Genomic DNA, 21,855 nt, shown 5'->3' with positions numbered 1-21,855 from the left:
ATATGTCCGCCCATTCCACCAGCATGTCTATGTCTTCTTGAAGTCTATTATTATCCTCCTTACTGTTTACTACACTTCCAAGTTTTGTGTCATCTGCAAATTATCTTCAGCAGAAGACTTGATTAACCAGGACAATGTCCTAATGGGTTGCTGTTCTTTACAATGTGCCTCTGGTTTCACCTGTGGAATCTACCCATTGGGATCCTGGAATCTACCCATTGGGATCCTGAAATCTAGAAGCAGATTAAATGCTGAAAGAATTATGGTGGTTCTAAAACTTGTAAACTTAGTTTTAAATACTGGGTGCTTATAGTTGGAAGGCGCAAGTCCTGGAACAGTGACAAAACAAATTCAGCCCTGATCAGAAGGTGTGTGTGTGTGTGTGTGAGAAATATTCCTGAAGGTTTTTCAAGACTTTCCTTGTGCCTTTGGAAGATGTAAACACGATGACCTGAGGACTTGGTTGTATGCACAAACGAAAGGAGGAAGTAAAGGCCACACGGGTCCTCCTTGAAATATAATGGAATAACCATTTCAGCTATTTTTTTTGTGTGTTGTCCCCTTGGTTTGTGAAGTATACCATTATTTGGACAGAGCCATTACACATACTGAAGTGAATAATCTACCTCTGTAGTGTAGTTGTGCCCTCAATATCATACATTTATTATTTTCATGACCAAAGTTCCTATTCAAATAAGTAATTAACTGAAGCAATGCAGACCATTTGTAAGAAAGCAGCAAGGCAAATAATGCATTAGGTGCATACGCTCCCTTGTTTGATTTGTATCACTTGTGTTCCTATCATGCGTCAAAGCGAATTAATTTTGTTTATGTTCAGCATACATTGCAAAGCCATATGATCTAGAAATGATATGGAAAATTGATGAACAGATAAACTATTTAGATACAAAAGGCAACATATCTATTTCTGACATTTGGATTTTTGTTTTTATTTCTAGTGGCCAATTCGACATGGCATAGTTGAAGACTGGGATCTAATGGAGAGATTTATGGAGCATGTGATATTCAAGTATCTACGAGCAGAGCCTGAAGATCATCACTTTTTAATGGTAGTGACACAGTTAAAAGCATTAATAACCGATCATCATCATTCTCTGTTTATTTGGCGTTGCCTGTGCCCTATGCATATTCTACACAATTTTTATCAAACAAATATTCAAGGCAGTGCCTAAGTTGCAAATGCTGATGCCTGATCAAATCTATGTTGGTGCAATCTAAATTGCAGCAGTTCTGAGACAAGCAGCCCATTGAAAATGTCAGATATTTCTATAATATATTAAAAATCTTACATCTGCATACACTTCCTGTCTATAAAACTTTACTTCCAGTTATATTTTTGCCACACTTTTGTGCACATTTTATTTAAATATAAAATCCAGTGTCCACATTTGTAATGAAAATTGCCTACATAAACTTGTCACACTGTCATTACGCCCCCAACCGGAAATATCATGCCTCAATTTATCATGTCCCAGCTCATCAGCCTGTGCTGCAGAGAAATCACTATGCTCTAAACTGCTTGTTATAGGAACATGGGAACAGGAGTAGGCCATTCAGTGCCTCAAGTCTATTCTGTCATTCATTTCGGTCATGGCTGATCTGTACCTCAACTCCATTTATCCGCCTTTTACCCATATTCCAAAATACCCTTACCTAACAAAACTGTATCGATCTCAGTCTTGAGATCTTCAATTGACCCAGCACCAACAGCCTTTTGGGGGAAGAGAGTTCAAATTTCTACTACAGTGTGTGTGAAGAAGTGCTTCCTGATTGCACTTCTGAAAGGCCTGGCTCTAATTTTAAGGTTCCCTCTTGTTCTGGATTCCCCCACCAGAGGAAATAGATTCTCTTTATCTACTTTATTTAAGTACCCAAATTAGATCACCCCTCAATCTTCTATACTCAAGAGAATACAAGCCAGGTTTATGCAATATGTCCTCGTAATTTAGCCCTGGTATTATTTTGATGAATCTACGCTGCACCCCATCAAAGTCATATATCCTTACTGATGTGCAGTGCCCGGAACTGAACTCTGTACTTAATTACACAAATTGGGGTTGTATTCTCCAGAGTTTCGAAGGTTAAGGGGTGACCTGATCGAAGTTTATAAGATATTAAGGGGAACAGATAGGGTGGATAGAGAGAAACTATTTCCGCTGGTTGGGGATTCTAGGAGTAGGGGGCACAGTCTAAAAATTAGAGCCAGACCTTTCAGGAGCGAGATTAGAAAACATTTCTACACAAAAAGGGTGGTAGAAGTTTGGAACTCTCTTCCGCAAACGGTAGCTCAATTGCTAAATTTAAATGTGAGATAGATAGCTTTTTGGCAACCAAAGGTATTAAGGGATATGGGCCAAAGGCAGGTATATGGAGTTAGATCACAAATCATCCATGATCTTATCAAATGGCAGAGCAGGCACGAGGGGCTGAATGGCCTACTCCTGTTCCTATGTTCCTAGATATGGTCTGTCCAAGGCTCTATACAACTGGAGCATAAGTGTACAAAATTATGAGGGGCACAGATAGGATGGATACTAAGGAGCTTTTTCCCTTCGTTGAGGGTTCTATAACAAGGGGACATAGATTCAAGGTAAAAGGCGGGAGGTTTAGAGGGGATTTGAGAAAGAACTTTTTCACCCAGAGGGTGGTTGGAGTCTGGAACTCACTGCCTGAAAGGGTTGTGGAGGCAGGAACCCTCACAACATTCAAGAAGCATTTGGATGAGCACTTGAAATGCCATAGCATACAAGGCTACGGACCAAATGCTGGAATATGGGATTAGAGTAGACAGGGCTGATGGCCGGCGCGGACACGATGGGCCGAAGGGCCTCTATCCTTGCTGTATGACTCTATGACTCTAAGTTCCTCCCCTTTTTATTCCAGTCCCCTTGAGCTAAAAGGCCAACATTCCATTAGCCTTTTTGATTGCTTTTCGTACCTGTCCATTATTTCTCTACTTTCCAAATTGTCGTAAGTTTTGATATTTGACAAACTAGTTGATCTTCTGTTGCGTTGCACACGGGGAGTCAAGACCAACTATAGTATTCGGGTCAAGCAGGGTTAGAGGGTGGAGGAATAACTGGACCGAGAAGGAGAGAAGAGGTATGAATGAAGGACAAGGATGGTGTGGATGGGGGGGTGGTGAGAGGGTGGAAAGGCCCGAGTTGCTTCTCGTCGATTCTTGTTGGGCCAAACTGGGAGCCTGCGTAGCGTCATTTGGCTCTTTTGCCACAGAAGTTTGCATTGGGTACGTTCAATCGTGCTTGCGGTTCTGAAAGCTGCTTGCACATACTATTACTGCTTTTCCCGAATGTTTGGCAATGGGTTTTTCCCGCAGCATTGTTCCTTTCTCGAGTGCTTTGGCACTTACACGGGTTGGAATTTCATGGAACATACTTTTCATCTTGATTACGGACGAAGGGAAAGGGCCTGACATGATTTTCATTTTTTCTTTTCAAATCTTTTTTTTTTGTCTCTGAACCCTCAAGTCTATTTGTGTGACGGCCCTAGTAGTAAAGGCGCTTCACGCACCTGCAATGGGATGAAATTTCTGCAGGTTTAACAACCATGTGTACGATAAATTTTGTGTCTTGTTTTGTGAACTGAGTGAGGTAAATGGATGCTTGAAGCTGTGACAGAGCATTGGCATTTGATGTAGGATAGAATTCAGTAGTCTGGTTATCTGGCAGTACAATTGTTGGGTTGTGTGAAAATAATTTTGTAGTGGATGACCTGGAAATGCCTTACACGGTATATATTGTACAATGTGCAGTTGCTTCTGTTGGAGTATTGCTCTAGAAACTAACCTTCATGTAAAAAAGAATAACTTTCAAATTTGTTCCTTTTTGATTAGAAATTTTCCCTACTTGATTAGCTAGTCCTAATTGGATGGAGTTTTATATGTGTGTCTCAATATACTTCCACTATAGTATAATGGGCCAGAAATTGCTTGTAAAATAACAGTGAGCCAAACAGCGCTCACCATTATCAGTGGCCAAATGGAAGGGCAAGTTCTAGCGCAGTCAAACATGGCTTGCTTCAAGCTGATTGGTGGAGGGGACAGAGAGATCCTTTCCTCCTCCCACTGCTCAGAGAAGGACCCTGCACTTCTTGCAGGTCTCAATTAAAGCAAGTTGGCGCACAGAGCCCGCAAAAAGTTTGTGGGTGAATTAGTTACTTACCAGCGGCGGGCAATGTGTGTTCGCTGCTCAGTGCAATTTCCGGCCCAATAAATTAGCTTCCCTGATGGTCTAGTGTGTAAAGGCACTACCCACCTATGCCATACAGACCAGAAGGTCCCAGATTTAATTGACAGTCTGTGCTGAATTAGTTGATTTTGGCAGGGACCTACAGTTGGCTCTGCTCTGGGCTGAGGGAGGGGGGGAAATCGGTCAGGGTTCCTACTTAATGCTTTTTAGCAGCTCTTGCTGCAAATTGCATCGACTTCAGGCGAGGGTAGGAATGGGCTGAATTGCAATACCTTTCCATGATTGAATAGTATGCCGATGGGTGCTGCCTGGACTCGGCACATGAAGAATGGGCACTTGGATGCCCATGGAACTGTATGTCAGCAGGAGTTGGCTTAAAGAAAGGGAGGGGAAAAATTGGCAAAAAATAAACAGATTGTACTCGCTGGAACAGTGTTCAGGAATCCTTTATGTATGCTTAAAGCTTGGAGCATTTTTTCTTGGGAGTTTTGCTACAGTAAGTGTAGTAGCTAAACTTTGAATACATTTTGAAGACCGTAAAATAAACATTTTAATTTACCTTGATTTCTGGACGAGTTGGTAGAAATCTATTTAACTTCAATTTCCAACGCGTGATTTTATTTGATAATGAGAACAGAATAATTTACAACTAAAATTTGTACAGGAAGCAATTTTTTCATTAAATAGCATAAATGGTGTGAAATGTCTTGTCAGATTTGAAATTGGTTGTGGTAAAAATGCATAGAGGATGAGGATGATGCAAATTGATAAATATAATCAATCATTATTTCCTCACTTCCTGGTAATGTGGGAATTGAGTGTATGGGATGGAGAATTTGACAGGGTCGGAGGTCAGGGAATTGATTTGTTGGTGTAGCATGGAAGAGAAGAGGAATTAATGAAAAATAAAAAGATAGTGGAAAATAATGGAACTAAGGGAAAGGCAAGGAAAAAATGCAAAGGAAATAACAGAAAGTGGTAATTGTGCGCGCTAGTAATGAAAAATGTATATGCTTTTGGTAGTAAAATATGTGATATTATAGGTGGTAGCTACTTAATAACTGTTGCTATAGTGTTTACACTTGTATGATATGTACTCATCTTTGTTGCCTATAAATTGTGTTGTGGCATGAATGAGGATTTATAAATCCAATCTCAGCATTCTCTGTTTATGCAACAAAATGTAAAAAAAATTGTGTACCAGGAAAAGTTTCCAGATCTTTGTTTTTGTGACATGGTAGGTTGTATACATACTGGTATACCTTGTATTTCTAAGTCTACTGAAATTATTGTGACTGTCAAAAGCCTGTAGTTGCACTTTAATTATTACTAAGCAATTATCTTATTCTACATCATCCTTTCCTAATACCTTCCTAATGAATTGGCTTAAGCATCACACCGTAAAATATGTCTGTTTAAAAGCTGCTCACCATGAAATCAATTTTCTGTAGACGTTTGTGCATGTAGAACTGAAAATGCTTCACTTAAAATACATTTCAGGAAAACCCTCTTTATTCCTTATGCCAAACTGGCTTTACTTGTCCAGGTGCAGGCAAATTGCACTCAACGCTTATAAAACGTACGAGTCGTTGTCACCATACATGTCAGAAATAAAGTTCAAGAGTGTTAGTTAGTGTATTTTAAATAATTGTGGGATCAAGACATTTAAATGAACAAAACTAAACCATAATCACCTTGGCTGTAACATTGAAACTTGCCCATTAAAACAATGGATAGCCAAAAGTAAAAAGAAAAAAAAGCCTGCAAATGCTGGAAATACACAGCAGGCCAGTAAGTATCTTTTTAGAGAAAAGGCAGTTCTGATGGAAGAGTTGGACCTGAAATGTTGAACTGTCCTTTGTCTTTACAGATGTTTACTGATCCACATTATATTTCTAGCATTTTCTGCTTTAGTCCCAATGATAGTAAATATGTGATTTTTTTTTTTAAAGTTGAGAAACCAAGGAAAAGGCCAAGGCCCGTTCAGAGGTTGAAGGGGAAAGACCAGATAAATTGGGAGTTAGTGATCAAATGACACCAAACTTGAGTTTTAACAGCTGTGAGATTTTAGAAGGCAAGACAGATAAGGGTAAGGAGTTCCAGTTTTGAAGCTGTGGGAAATAATGAGTTGGGCTTTGATTCAACTAAGTGAGTATTGATTCAACACAGTGAAGATGTAAGCAGGGACAAGAGTGTGTACAATGTGTCAGTGGGGCTTAGAAGGAACGAAAGAGGAAAATTCCGAGGGGCTTTTTTTCCCTCCATAAGTGCAAGGAAGGTGCTAGAAGAGCCTTCCCAAACATGGGAGCAGTGTTCGAATGTTGGAGGGACTTGGGATTTATAGAAGTCAGTTGTAAAAAAGAAAACTGTTTGGCACAAGAAAGGAAAGAGGCTTTTGGAGGCAGCATTAGCAATGGAGGAGATGTGGGACTTCCATCTGAGGTCAGAGGAGATAATGAGGTTAAAAATATTAATAGATGAAGGAGTAATAGTGGAATCATCAAAAACAGGAGGTGGTAGCTGCTGCAGACTTTAGAGACAAGAATGAATTGCATCTTTGAACAGATGAAAGGAAGAACATTTTCCTTCATTGAAGGCATTTAGTCTTGTGTGTAAAATTCTGTTACTCTCTTGTTGCAGACAGAGCCACCTCTCAACACACCGGAGAACCGAGAGTACCTCGCAGAAATCATGTTTGAGTCCTTTAATGTCCCAGGACTTTACATTGCAGTCCAGGTAAAAAGCTCGCAAATGGCATAAGTTACTTCACATTTGAGAGAGATGCAGTGGCAGAGTGTGTTACTGTAACAATATTGGCTCCAGCTTACAGTTCTCCCACCCAGCGAATTCTAGATCTTGGCAGGAGGAGGAGAGAATTGGAGTGTGATCCTTCTACTAATTTCTCGCATCTCTCAATGTTTGGAAACCGTGCAGCATTGGCAGAAGCTTGGGAGCAGCTTGCCTGCCAGCTCTCTTGGCTGGGTATAGTGGCATTCGTATGTGTGTGCATGGGGTGACTTAGAGTGGGTGGGGGGTGTAAGAAAGTAATTTTTAAAATGAGGCCAGAATGGTTATTTTACAGGGTACTTTTACTTGACAAAGTGTCTTCTGTGAACATCTTTGATTTTATTTTTACCTAAGCAATTAGGTAATGGAAAAAAAATTAAAACTGTTAGAGATTGTGAGGTACATTGTATTAGAATATGTTCTTGCACTTTTTAGACCTGGGTCAGATCAGGCTTGTGCAGATGGGGGTGACAGGCTTCCTTCTCCAATGGCTGTTATGGGTCAGAAGTTAAGGTTAATAAACTTTGGCGGGCTGAATTGAATTCTTAAAGCACACACATTCTCAACATCAAGCTGTCCTTAAATTTAGTGCTATGGCACTCATTCATCAATGGCATTGAAGCAAGCTTACAAAAATGTGTAGTGAGATGGTACAGTAAAGGATTGCTGTTTAGTAATTAGGCACATCATACAAATAATGGACAGATCTAAATAGTATCTGGTTCATGAAAGATGTAGTTTAAAGAATAAATATCTTGAGAAAACTACTAAATCTCATACACATAATTAGGCCCATGGCTGTGGTTTTCTTTGAACTGTAACTGATCCACTTGCAGCTGAAAGTTTTAGATCTGATGTGGGAGCATGCTGTGGCAACCTCTGTCCGCTTGAGATAGAGGCCCTCCGAGGTTGAAGCTCTGCACGAAACCAACATCGGTGTCACCAGGATACTTTGAGAGAGCAATCTGAGTACCTTCACAAAGCATTTTCAATTTTTCTTGGCTGTTCTTATCTTGGTGGCTTTGTACACCTTTTAATCATCAAAGTAAGAAAAGTGCAAAGTATTTTTGTTATTATGAGCCAGATTCATTTCAGTATAACAGAAGGGACAGTTTTCATACATTACAATTTGTGAGCTTTCTGCTGAACGGGAATATTAGACAGAGTAAGGAAAGGACCACTTGGATTGTCGCCGAAAAGACTCATCCCTCTGGATTTTATTTTGTGCATGACTTGCCTTACTCCTAATACTTGGATATTCTGATTTGAAGAATAATGACCACTGTACCCCAAACTGACTAAAATAGAAGTAAATTTGTTGAAATGACTGAAAAGGTGATTTTTGTTTTCTTCATTTAAACTAGAAATTAACGTGAGGAACATGGAAACTGGATTGGTTCAAAACAGAGCTCGCCAGATTTCTTTTGCAGGATTGTGTGTGAAAGATTAAACTTGCACCTAGGTTAATTTAATTGTTGAGGTAGGGACTTTGAGGATTACAGTAGATGTGATCCAGATGCTGTTGAGTTTGTTGGTTTGAAGGCTCTTTGCCTTTACCATAGACTCCCAATTTTTTATTCTTGACTTGAGTGTTTAATGGAACAGGGAGAGCAGAATGAAGAAATGTTTCTTTACCCAATTTAGTGATTTCTCCTGTAACCATGGAAACTGAAATGCAGTATTCTGGTGCAGTGACAACATAAAATGCATTCCCACATCTTTCTAATTAGTAGATTTTCCTTGAAACATCTCTTTTCTAGAATATTATTTATTTTTAAAAAATGATTTTGTTGGATAGGGCTTTGAAGTGACATTTGGCAGTGTCGTAAAATGATTTCACAAGATTTTAAAATTCAGACTAATGCTTACCCAGAGGGTGGTCAGAGTGTGGAACTTGCTACCACGTGGCGTAGTTGAGGCAAATAGCAAAGATGCATTTTAAGGGGAAGCTAGGTAAGTACATGAGGGGGAAAGGAATAGAAGGACATGCTGATAGGGTTAGATGAATTGGAGTGGAAGGAGACTTTTGTGTGGAGCATAAACACCAGCATGGACCTGTTGGGCTGAATGACCTGTCAGTGCTATAAATTCCAAGTAAGCCATAATTACTGAATTTAATATTTACAATAATAGTGAAAATTGCTGAAAAAAGGAGAACCCATGCAAAATGTAAGAATACTTCTTGTAAGTGCATTATTGCTTTGTCAGTGACCCATTTTATACATTGTTCATGTGCTATTTGATATTGATTGTAATAAATTGGATAGCCAGGTGGTAGAATACTAGAGCCTGGTCTTTGGTTGCTTCCAAGCCTTTATTCGCACATCCATATTATCCACTGTGTACACCCTAGATAAGGTCTCATAAATGGATGCAAGAGCGATCCCAATTGATATGCACCACCTGAATACAATTAACACTAATTGATATAAATCAAATGCATACAATTAACATTGATCACTTAAATTATAAAAAGTTTTACCCTGAAAATAGGTCAGTTTTTGAATTGGTAAACAAAAGATACTGAGAAAAAGTAAGAACAGGGGAGGAGGTGACAGTAGTTATTTCAGAGTCACTAAAGACGTTCAAGGAATATGTTCTTGATAGATATTCAAATGAAAAGTTTATAATAGCCCAATCATATTTTCTACTCTAAAACAGTAGCATCTATTATTTAAACTGAAAATATTAGTCACAACCAACATGAAAAAAAATAATTATACAGATTCAGTTGAAATACCCAAAATAAAAATATTTTCTTTGGTCAGGTGTTGCAACAATTCTGGAGAGAAATCTGCAACATGTCCAGGACAGATTTATATACTTCAGTTGATTTCATGGAGTCATTATAGCAAAGTACATTCTACTGAGGTCCCATAATAATTATAATAAAGATTGACGTAGGTCTGTTTGGTGCCTCTGTTTCATGCTTTAGAGCTGCTGGTAAGCTTACAGCTTGTAAGCGGGCATTTTGTGTATAAATTCTCCTCCTCTGACAAGTGGAGAAAATCTATTCATAATCACCATGTAGTGGAATAGTGGGCAAAACTTCATGATGTTACAGGAGGAAAAGTTATATTCAAAATGTCTCCTCACAGGCTGCCTCTGATGAGCACTTCTGAAACATAAAACAGGTCAACAGGATGCGATGGATCAGCCATGATCTAATTGAATGGCGGAACAGCCTTGAGGGGCTGAATGGTCCACTCCCCTTCATATATTCCTATTCCTATGACTGATATGTTAAGTGTTACAGAAATTTCCCTGTTACGTTTGTCTTTTGGATGAAATGTTAAACCGAGGTCCCATCTGCCTGTTCAGGTGGATCAAATGATCCCTTGGCACTCTTTGAAAGTTGAGCAGGAAGTTCTCCTGTTGACTTGGCAAACATTCATTCCTCAACCAATACTACCAAAAACAGAATTAGCTGGCCATTCGTTTCATTGCTGTTTGTGGGACTTTGCTGTGTTCAAATTGGCTGTTGTGTTTGCCTATAAAACAATGGCTGTATTTCAAAAAAATAATTTGTTGGCTGCGAAATGCCTTGGGACTTGCTGAGGATGTAAAAGGGCTGTATAAATGCAAGTTTTTCTTTTGGGATTGTTGGAAAATTCAGTACAAGGTACTTTCTCTTTAATGTAACACTTTTAGAATTACAAAATAGAATGTGGCATAGTTATAATTTCTAGAATGTTCCTAAAATACTACATCTCAAAGAAATGGCGGGGGTGGGGGGAGAAATTGTATTGCATATATTATAACAATGTATAATTTTTTAGGATTTGTTTTAAATTGCAGGCTGTGCTAGCATTAGCTGCTTCCTGGACCTCACGGCAGGTGGGAGAACGCACACTAACGGGCATAGTGATAGACAGTGGTGATGGCGTGACCCATTGTATTCCAGTGGTGAGTATAACACTTGAACACACAAAAGTATTTTACATACATGCCGTAAAAGGAAAAAAGCTTGGATCAGTTTGAGGTTTAGGCTGTATCCGACACACATTACAACTGGTAATTAAAGAATTATGAAGTGTATAAGGACTAAAGATCAGTATTACAATTTGCTGTATTTTTACAGGGTTTTATTATTTAGATGATACTAGGGATTCAAGGCTTTAGTTATAAGGAAAGACCAGAGAAATGGGAACTCTTGTGATTAGAAAGAAATTTTGTTTGTCTGTCTGTCCGTCCGTCTTCCACGCAGTTTGATTTTTAAAGTAATATTTCCGGTTAACTTTCCAGACCTTTTAACAATCTTGAATACCTCTGAGATCATCTCTCACACACCTGCTTTCCAGGCTGAGAAGCCCAAGTTTCTTCAGTCTTTTCTCATAACTGATATCCATAACATTGGGAATTAGCCCCATGGCACTACTATGCACTGCTTCCAGTGCTTGAATGTCTCTCTTGTTTCTTGGCAACCAGAATTGGATGCAGTAGTCAAGACTACTGCCTCTATAAAGTTTGATCATTTTCTCATTTGACTTTTATTCTGCTATTTTAGCTAGGTAGTTCAGTACTCTATTGACTTTGTTCATTGCTATTCTGCATTGGTTGGACATGTTTAGCATTGAGTGTACTAAGACTCCAAAGCCTCTTTCAGCTTCATCTGTAGCTATTTCATGGAGTCATCCATTTTTTTTTCATGCTATGTGTACCACTTCACATTTTTCTGCATTGAATTTTATCTGCCATCGTTTTGCCCACTTACATATCTATCTTGACAACTCATTCTGTAGTTTCTGAGCTGCTTCTTTCAAATTTGATTTCATCTGCAAATTTGGCCACTTTTCATTGAGTTTCAGAATCCAGGTTGCTTACATAAATTGGAAAATGGAGTGGTTCCAGTTCTGAGCCCTGAGGCGTCCCATCTCTGACATAACTGCTCTAATAAGTACTCGTTTTCTAACCGTCAACCATTTTCTTACCCATTTCCACGGTGTCCTCTTAATCATCATCATCATCAACAACATCAACAACAACAACAACAACAACTTGCATTTATATAGCATCTTTAACATAGTAAAACATCCCAAGGTACTTCACAGGAGCGTTATCACACAAGATTTGACACTGAGCCACATAAGGAGATATTAGGACAGGTTGGTCAAAGAGGTAGGTTCTAAGGAGCACCTTAAAGGAGGAGAGAGAGGCGGAGAGGTTTAAGGAGGGAGTTCCAAAGCTTGGGGCAGCTGAAGGCATCGCCGCCAATGGTGGAACAATGAAAATTGGGGATGCGCAAGAGGCCAGAAATGGAGGAGCGTAGCGATCTCGGAGGGTTGTAGGACTGGAGTAGGTTACAGAGATGGGGAGGAACGAGTACATGGAGGGATTTGAAAACAAGGATGAGAATTTTAAAATTGAGGTGTTGCCGGAGGGGTTTTGAGTTTAATTAATAGCCTTTCATGTCGAACTTGACCAAGGTACACTGTCATAGGGCTTACTATAGTCCACTTGGGTATTCATATCCTTAAAGAAGTTGAGGAAGTTAGTCCGGCAGGATCTTGCTCTCCTGAATCCATGTTGACTGCTGTTTGTTAGATGTACAGATGGTCCTCAAGTTTACTCCTGATAATCAATTCAATTATTTTATCATAGAATCATAGAAGTTTACAACATGGAAACAGGCCCTTCGGCCCAACATGTCCATGTCGCCCAGTTTATACCACTAAGCTAGTCCCAGTTGCCTGCACTTGGCCCATATCCCTCTATACCCATCTTACCCATGTAACTGTCCAAATGCTTTTTAAAAGACAAAATTGTACCCGCCTCTACTACTGCCTCTGGCAGCTCGTTCCAGACACTCACCACCCTTTGAGTGAAAAAATTGCCCCTCTGGACCCTTTTGTATCTCTCCCCTCTCACCTTAAATCTATGTCCCCTCGTTATAGACTCCTCTACCTTTGGGAAAAGATTTTGACTACCTTATCTATGCCCCTCATTATTTTATAGACTTCTATAAGATCACCCCTAAACCTCCTACTCTCCAGGGAAAAAAGTCTCCGTCTATCCAACCTCTCCCTATAAGTCAAACAATTTTACTTGGAATGGAACTAAGCCAGGTAGTTGCCTGTGTCTGTTTAGTTACCTTTTTGAATATGAGCAACATATTAGCCTGTTTCCAATCTTCTGGTACTTCCCCAGTGTCCAATGTCTTCCTCAACGATGGTCAGTGCTTTGCAAATCTTTTCCCTTGTCTCTTTTAGCACTGTGGGATAAGTACTATCTATCTAGAAAGAATCGCAAATAGGTTTATAGCACGGAAGGAGGCCATTCGGCCCATCGAGTCCGCGCTGGCTCTATGGAAGAGCAATCCAGCTAGTCCCACTCCCCCGCCCTTTCTCCGTAGCCCTGCAAATTTTTTCCTTTCAAGTACTTATCCAGTTCCCTTTTGAAGGCCATGATTGAATCTGCCTCCACCACCCCCTCGGGCAGTGCGTTCTAGATCCGGGTGTGTTTATAAAAAAAAGTATTTCCTCATGTCACCTTTTCGTTCTTTTGCCAATTATCTTAAATCTATGCCCTCTGGTTCTTGACCCTTCTGCCAATGGGAACAGTTTCTCTCTATCTACTCTGTCTAGACCCTTCATGATTTTGAATACCTTTATCAAATCTCCTCGCAACCATCTCTGTTCCAAGGTGAACAACCCACGTTACTAACGTCCCTCATCCCTGGAATCATTCTAGTAAATCTCTTCTGCACCCTCTCTAAGGCCTTCACATCTTTCCTGAAGTGCGGTGCCCAGAATTGGACACAATACTCCAGTTGTGGCCAAACCAGTGTTTTATAAAGGTTCATCATGACTTCCATACTCTGTGCCTCTATTTATAAAGCCCAGGATCCTGTATGCTTTTTTTAACCATTTTCTCAACCTGCCCTGCCACCTTCAACGATTTGTGCGCATACACCCCCAGATCTCTCTGTTCCTGTACCCCTTTTAGAGTTGTGCCCTCTAGTTTATATTGCCTCTCCTCATTCTTCCTACCGAAATGTATCACTTCGCATTTTTTTGAGTTAAATTTCATCTGCCACGTGTCCGCCCATGCCATCAGCCTGTCTATATCCTCTTGAAGTCTATCACTATTACTAATCTCTGGGGATTTATTCAGTCACAACCCGTTTCTTTGTGGTTATGAGTCTACAGCACAGACTTCCTAAATTTAACTCTGAAGTTGTTGTTTTTGGACAGGTTTGATGTGGGAAGTATAGTGCTGGTGCAGTAGCAGAGTGAGGCTGAAGTTAAGATGTACCCTTTGACCAGTCTAGGGAAAGAATGCACCTAATCTGCTCTAGGTAATACTGGTTGCAAAATCTGAGAAATATTCTGTTCCCCTTCCATCTAAATCCCTCCACTTTGAAGACAAATGAAAAAATAAATTAAATTGAGAGCTAGGCTTGGAAGATGCCTTGGATGAAATAATAAATCATTTCTTGTCCTTTAATGTAGCAGGGCGATCAAAATGATGTAATCGGATGCTAGTACCTGCATTCATACGTATCAGTTCCTTTTCTGCATGTGGCAAACCGAAGTGGATTTTTTCCCAGAGTACAAATTAGAATCTCAATTTATTCCATCACAGTGCAATATGATGGTGAAGCATGAGAGACATAGATCTTCAGTGAATGTTTACACCTTGGGAAATCAGCTTGTGGATGTGTTTTAATCTAGTTTTGGTAAAGTGGAGCTCTTTTGTTGTATCCTATTTGCTGGCTATAATTATTTCCTTCTGGGTGTATAAGATAATAGTAAAAGGTAATTTTAGGACTGATATCAAGAAGTTCTTCTTTACAGAGAATAATTTACACTTGGATTGAATTTCCAGGCAGAGGAATGGAGGCAAAAACCCTGGAATCATTTAAGAAACAGCTAGATGCAGCAATGGGAGAAGTTTAGCATCATTCTGGATGGATGAGTTAAGAAGGGCTGAATTGGCATCTTCATTCCTAAGTATCTTGTCTCCATGGATACTTTTTTTGCAAAAAAAATAAAAATAGCACAAAGGAAATTAGAGAAACGAAACTGTAAAAGGAAAATGTACAGTAAGGAGTTAAAGTGATGTGTTGAAACTTCAAGGTTTGTAGACGTGTTGTGTAACTGGTAAGTGATTGCGAATGATGGGAGGAGGTGCTAGATGAGAACTAATGATGTGTAAATGGAATCTAAATGTGTACAGGTCAGTAAAGATAAAAGAGCTCATTCATAGGCCACAGAGTGCTGGAAAGATGTTTTAAATTATTCGCTGGTGAGTAGGACAATTTTGCTTACCTATTCATTCTTCACTTGAGAAAGCACTTAGTTTAATTGCAGGAAATAAATTGCTAAAAGGAATGAAATGTCCTTTATAGCCATTAGACAAACTAGTTGTTGGGTTAGGGAAAAGCTCCAGTGGGCCAGAACAAATTCAATGCAGCAAGGAAAAAGACAAATCACTGAAAGGCCAGAGATATTGGGAGGGGGACTTCTGGTAATGTCATTAGATGTGGAGCAGATTGAGAGGAGAGCTCCTTCCAGCTTCTCCAAAATCTGTACCAGAAATAGAAAACAGCAAAATGTTGGGTTGTAACAAACACACGCTGCAAAAAAAACCAAAAGAAAATAACATTATGGGGCCCAAAAAAGAGATCGGGACCTGAGAGTCGGCATTCCCTGCCCCCACTCATCTCCCGCTCTGAGACATTTGATGGAAACCCAGGCTTGGATTGGTAGCCATGCCCTAAAAATTGTTGCTCCTGACTCCAGCTTGGAATTTTTGAGTCAGAAAACACTTAAAAATTAATGAGCCCCTAGCAGGAAGGATCAGCTGATCCACCGACAAAAGGTTTAAAAGTGCAATTAAGTGTAAAAATGGGAGCCACACGACAGCAGGAGATGAAGTGGAAGAGCAAAAGGCACTATTGCCAAAGTCCCCTTCCCCAACTCTACTTACCTCCAGGGGGAAGGGGGAGTTGAACAATTCCTCCCTCTCCCTCCCCCCCCCCCCCCCCCCCATCCTGGCCAAACAGATCCTCCAGTAGATCTCAGTAGATCTCTGTCCATTGAAGTTGCTGCAGCATCAAGCTGTTCCTCTCACCTCCCATCTGCAGTGGCAATTTACAAGCCACTCACTCCCTTCTCAGCTTCTTCAGGTTAAAGAGACAGCGCTTTCAACAAAATGTACCCATAGACACCAGGAAAAATCTAGGTAGGGCCCAACCAGCTTTATAGATCTATTCACTGGACAAAATCTTCACAAATCCTCTCAACGCAATACATATGGAATTCCACAAATTCAACACTGTAAACACCCTAGCAGAACATGTCTTGGAGGTGCTAGGGAAGGAGATAGACATTTTCAGAAATCAACACCCAAGTGACCTACCTATGGAACAGACACCAAGCTAACTGCAAAAATAGATGATCTTGATAACCAAGGACATTGAAACAACATCTGCATCTTCGATCCCTTAGAAAAAGAGATCTACTCCTTCATCCAGCAAACCCTATTATTTGTACTGGCCCTTGTCAACTGACATGACCTAGAGTTCACAGGCCACTTGCCCTCATGTCATTGAATCCAAAACACACCAAACCAGTTTGAAATCTGCAACGTTCAAGCGAAAGCAATTATCACTGTCTGTACAAGAGCCAACTGCAATTCCACAGTCACTGGATTTCAATTTTTACCAACCTTTCCCATGGAGGTGCAAGACCTTTGGCATTAAAATAACCCTCTGAAGCAAGAATATCTAATAACTGTACCCTGCCACACTCCAAATCCAGACTGAAGATTCGCCTTCCCTTTTGAGAACCCCAAGGCCTGCAGCTCCTTCTCTACCGCCCTAGTTATTCGAACCGAATAATTAGGGCGGTAGAGAAGGCTTTAAACTAAATAGGGGGTGGGGGGAGGGTTCAGGTGGGATGAAGTTTAGATTGATAAAGAGAAAAGACAAGGAAGTAGTACAGGAAAGTTTTGGGGGTAATGATAAAAAGAGTACGTCAGGAAGGGATAGAGCGTACAAACATAAGAGTGCACTAGCAAATGGGGCCGGAGTAGGAAAGAATGGAAAAAAGACAAAATTAAAGGTTATTTATCTGAATGCGCGCAGCATTCGTAATAAGATGGATGAATTGACGGCACAAATAGAAACAAATGGGTATGATCTCATGGCCATTACAGAGACGTGGTTGCAAAGTGACCAAGATTGGGAGCTAAATATTCAAGGTTATTTAACATTTTGGAAGGATAGGAAAAAAGGTAAAGGTGGTGGGGTAGCTCTGTTAATAAAGGATGAAATTGGTATAATAGTGAGAAATGATCTTGGCTCAGAAGATCGAGATGTCGAATCAATTTGGGTGGAGGTAAGAAATAGCAAGGGAAAGAAATCACTGGTGGGTGTAGTATATAGGCCCCCTAACAGTAGTTACACTGTAGGGCAAAATATAAATCAGGTAAAAAAGGTAATACAATAATCATGGGCGATTTTAATTTTCACACAGATTGGACAAATCAAATTGGCAAAAATAGCCCTGAGGAGTTCAGAGTGTATTTGGGACTGTTCTTAGACCAATACGTTGGGGAACCAATCGGGGAACAGGCCATTTTGGATCTGGTAATGGGTAACGAAACAGGATTAGTTAATGATCTCAAAGTAAAGGATCCTTTGGGAAGCAGTGATCATAACATGATAGAATTTCACATCCAGTTTGAGAGCGAGGATCTTGAGTCTGAATCTACTGTATTAAACTTAAATGAGGGCGGAATTGGCTAAAGTGACTGGGTAAACAGATTAGATGGTATGATGGTGGATAAGCAGTGGCAACATTTAAAAAGATATTTTATAACTCACAACAAAAATGTATCCCTGTGAGGAGGAAAGACTCCACAAAAAGGGTGAACCAACCATGGCTAACTAAGGAAGTCAAGGATGGTATCAGGTTAAAAGAAAAAGCATACAAAATGGCAAAGATTATTGGTAAGCCTGAAGATTGGGAAAACTTTAAAAACCAACAAAGGATGACTAAAACAATAATAGAGGGAGAAAATAAATTGCGAGTAAACTTGCAAGAAATATAAAAATTGACAGTAAAAGCTTCTACAAGTATATAAAAAGGAAGAGGGTAGCTAAAGTAAACATTATTCCCTTAGAGGATGAGACTGGGGAAATAATAATGGAAAACAAGGAAATGGCAGAGGAAATGAACAGATATTTTGCATCTGTCTTCACAGTAGAAGACACTAATAACATGCCAATAACATTAGATAATCAAGGGGCAAAGGGGAGGGAGGAACTAAAAATGTTAACTATCACTAGAGGATAAAGTACTAGGTAAACTAATGGATCTAAAGGCTGACAAGTCCCCTTGAAACACAAAAAGTCAACATACAGGTGCAACAGGTAATCTGGAAGGCAAACGGAATATTGGCCTTTCTTTCTAGGGGGATGGAGTATAAAAGCAGGGTGAGCCCACACCTGGACTACTGTGTACAGTTCTGGTGCCCTTATTTAAGGAAGGATATTCTTGCATTGGAGGCAGTTCAGAGAAGGTTCACTGGGTTGATTCCGGGTATAGAAGGGTTGTCCTATGAGGAAAGATTGAGCAGGTTGGGTCTATATTCATTGGAGTTTAGAAGAATGAGAGGAGATCTTATTGAAACATACAAGATTCTGAGGGGACTCGATAGGATAGATGCTGAGAGGATGTTACCCCTCATGGGGGAATCTAAAACTAGGGGGCATAGTTTCAGAATATGGGGTTGCCCATTTAAGACAGAAATGAGGAGGAATTTCTTCTCCCAGAGGGTCGTGAATCTTTGGAATTCTTTACTGCAAAAAGCTGTGAAGGCTGAGTCATTGAATACATTCAAGGCTGAGTTAGACAAATTTTTGATCAGCAAGGAAGTCAAAGGATATGGGGAAAAGGCGGGAAAGTGGAGATGAGGTAAAATCAGATCAGCTGTGATCTCATTAAATGGGCTGAGCAGGCTCGAAGGGCCAAATGGCCCTCTCCTGCTCCTATTTCTTATGGTAAGAGCTGGGAGACTGTAATGCCCGGAGGAATGTCGTTCCAAGCTGGCAACAACCAATAGATGAAAGTGGAGGTACAGTCAGGACATTCCTGCTCAAGATCCAAGGAGATCCCCTGCACAAGCCATTCAGATGCATTGCAGCACTTCTGGCTTAGCAAATCCAATACAGCAGCGCTCAACACCCCAACACACATGTCAGAGACTCATTAGCCACCTCGAGTCCCCCTGCATGTTGCTGTATGTCAGCTGCATCAGAATGGGCAAAGGGGAGCAAGAGGAATGGATTACAGTAGCTTCATCTTGCCCAGCGTCGAGGAAGAGATTTCTTACTCAAACTGTAGCCACGTGACAATGTGAGGCATGGGTAGGGAGGGGCTGGGAATCAACTGTGCACATGCTATCTTGGAATTGATGAACGCTTGCCAGCAATCGCTGAGCTACCCTGGCAAACCAGTATGGGGTTAAGCAGTCAGAACAGAGGGAATACGGGGCTTGGACAAGAAAGGGAATTTCCAGGCCAAGGGACCACAGCCACAGACAATATCCTGCTCCAACCTTGGGGAGTTCCCAGGTATGGCACCCAGGACACATGCGTGCCCCAACGCGCCCCACCCCCCCATCCTCTGTAAAATCCAGCTTGACTTGACCACATTATTACGAAACAATGTGCAGCCCTCAGCCTCCCCACTCAGTACTATCAACCTCTGCACCAGATGGCATCAAAAACCAATGTGGCTCCTGAGTGTGATCTAGACTGGAAGAAGTTTGGCGACTGACCTTCAAATCCTCTAGTTGTAACAGAATGAGAGAAGGTCAACTCGCATCTTTTGCCGAACACACATTTTGAAACATGATCCTGGCAGATGAGTGCTGGCATATGAACATAAGAATTAGGGGCAGGAGTAGGCCATTTGATAAGATCATGGCTGATCTGATTGTGACCTTAACTCCACTTTCCCGTCTACCTACTATAACCTTTGACTCCCTTGTTAATCAGGAATCTATCTAACTCAGCCTTAAAAATATTCAACAACCCTGCCTCCACCCTCTCTAGGGAAGGGAGTTCCACAGACTCACGACCCTCTGAGAGAAAAAATTTCTCCTCATCTCTGTCTTAAATGGGAGACCCCTTATTTTTAAACTGTGTCCTGTCGTTCTAGTCTCTACCACAAGGGGAAACATCCTCTCAGCATCTACCCCTTCAAGTCCCCTCAGGATCTTATGTTTCAATAAGATCACCTCTCATTCTTCTAAACTCCAGTGTATACAGGCCCAACTTGTGCAACCTTTCCTCGTAAGATAACCCCTTCATCCCAGGAATCAGTCGAGTGAACCTTCTCTGAACTGCCTCTAAAGCAATTATGTCCTTTCTTAAATAAGGAGACTAAAACTGCACACAGTATTCTAGATGTGGTCTCACCAATGCCCTGCACAACTGTAGCAAAATATCTCTTTTTAAATTCCATTCCCCTTGCAATAAATGACAACATTCCATTTGCCTTCCTAATTACTTGCTATACTTGTATACTAACTTTTTGTGATTCATGTACTAGGACACCCAGATCCCTCTACCTCAGAGTTCTGCAATCTCTCTCCATTTAAATAACATACTGCTTTTCTATTGTAGAATTGTAGCTACAAGAATACGTTCCTGCACACTATTTTGTCTTGCTCAACCACCACCCCTTCTGGACAGAGGTCCTGGAGGCCACTGAAAACAATCGGTGACCTAGTTATGCCCAAAACCCAGTCCACTCGAGATCTTGCTTCTGGTAGCAAGAAACCAATGTGTCCCCACAACAAACATGGGAACACCATGTGTGCGATAATTGCCAATCAATGCAATAATGTACAGGCTCCGCACAGAGTTGGGAAAACAAGATCAGGCATGGGCCCTTACTGTGGACTAGTCCCTCTCCCACCACAAGTCTCCCCAGTCCTACTAGCCTCACTGCTACTAGCATTCTACTAAACTCCAACGGGAACCTGCTTCCTGGAATTCAATCCGAAGAAGTGTGAGCTAATGCATTTGGGGAGGGCAAACAAGGCAAGGGAATACACAATAAATGGGAGGATAATGAGAGGTGTAGACCAACAGAGGGACCTTGGAGTGCAAGTCCACAGATCCCTGAAGGTAGCAGGGCAGGTAGATAAGGTGGTTTAAAAAGGTATATGGGATACTTTCCTTTATTAGCCGTGATATAAGAGTAGGGTGCTTATGCTTGAACTGTATAAAACGCTAGTTAGGCCACAGCTTGAGTACTGTGTACAGTTCTGGTCACCACATTACAGGAAAGATGTGATTGCACTAGAGAGGGTACAGAGGAGATTACAAGGATGTTGACAGGACTGGAGAATTTTAGGTATGAGGAAAGATTGGTTAGGCTGGGGTTGTTTTCTTTGGAACAGAGGAGGCTGGGGGGAGATTTAATTGAGGTGTATAAAATTATGAGGGGCCGAGATTGAGTGGATAGGAAAGACCTGTTTCCCCTAGCAGAGGGGTCAATAACCAGGTGGCATAGATTTAAAGTAATTGGTAGAAGGATTAGAGGGGAGCTGAGAAAAATCTTTTTCACCCAGAGGGTGGTGGGGGTCTGGAACTCACTGCCTGAAAGGGTGGTAGAGGCAGAAACCCTCATCGCATTTAAAAGGTGCTTGGATGTGCACTTGAAGTGCCGTAACCTACAAGGCTGCGGACCAAGAGCTGGAAAGTGGGATTAGGCTGGATAGCTCTTCTTTGGCTGGCACAGACACGATGGGCCGAATGGCCTCCTGTTGTGCTATAAATTTCTATGATTCCTGCCTCATCCAAGTATGACTCCTCATT

The 21,855-nt window shown here is 40.9% G+C and overlaps 1 protein-coding gene across 2 annotated transcripts in view; it reads left to right on the top strand.

Annotated features, from left to right (window-relative positions):
* LOC137344994 (actin-related protein 3B) overlaps positions 1-21,855 on the top strand; it is a 79,437-nt gene that overhangs the window by 28,141 nt on the left and 29,441 nt on the right. For both annotated transcript variants that reach the window (XM_068008330.1, XM_068008322.1), the window contains 3 exons: positions 960-1,070; positions 6,870-6,965; positions 10,815-10,922. In XM_068008330.1, the coding sequence (XP_067864431.1) occupies positions 960-1,070; positions 6,870-6,965; positions 10,815-10,922 (315 nt within the window). The remainder of the gene's footprint in view (positions 1-959; positions 1,071-6,869; positions 6,966-10,814; positions 10,923-21,855) is intronic.

Source organism: Heptranchias perlo, chromosome 2 (genome assembly GCF_035084215.1).
Source record: "Heptranchias perlo isolate sHepPer1 chromosome 2, sHepPer1.hap1, whole genome shotgun sequence".
NCBI lineage: Eukaryota > Metazoa > Chordata > Chondrichthyes > Hexanchiformes > Hexanchidae > Heptranchias > Heptranchias perlo.
The sequence above is the reverse complement of the archived record's forward strand: the minus strand, read 5'-3'. Positions and strand labels throughout refer to the sequence as shown.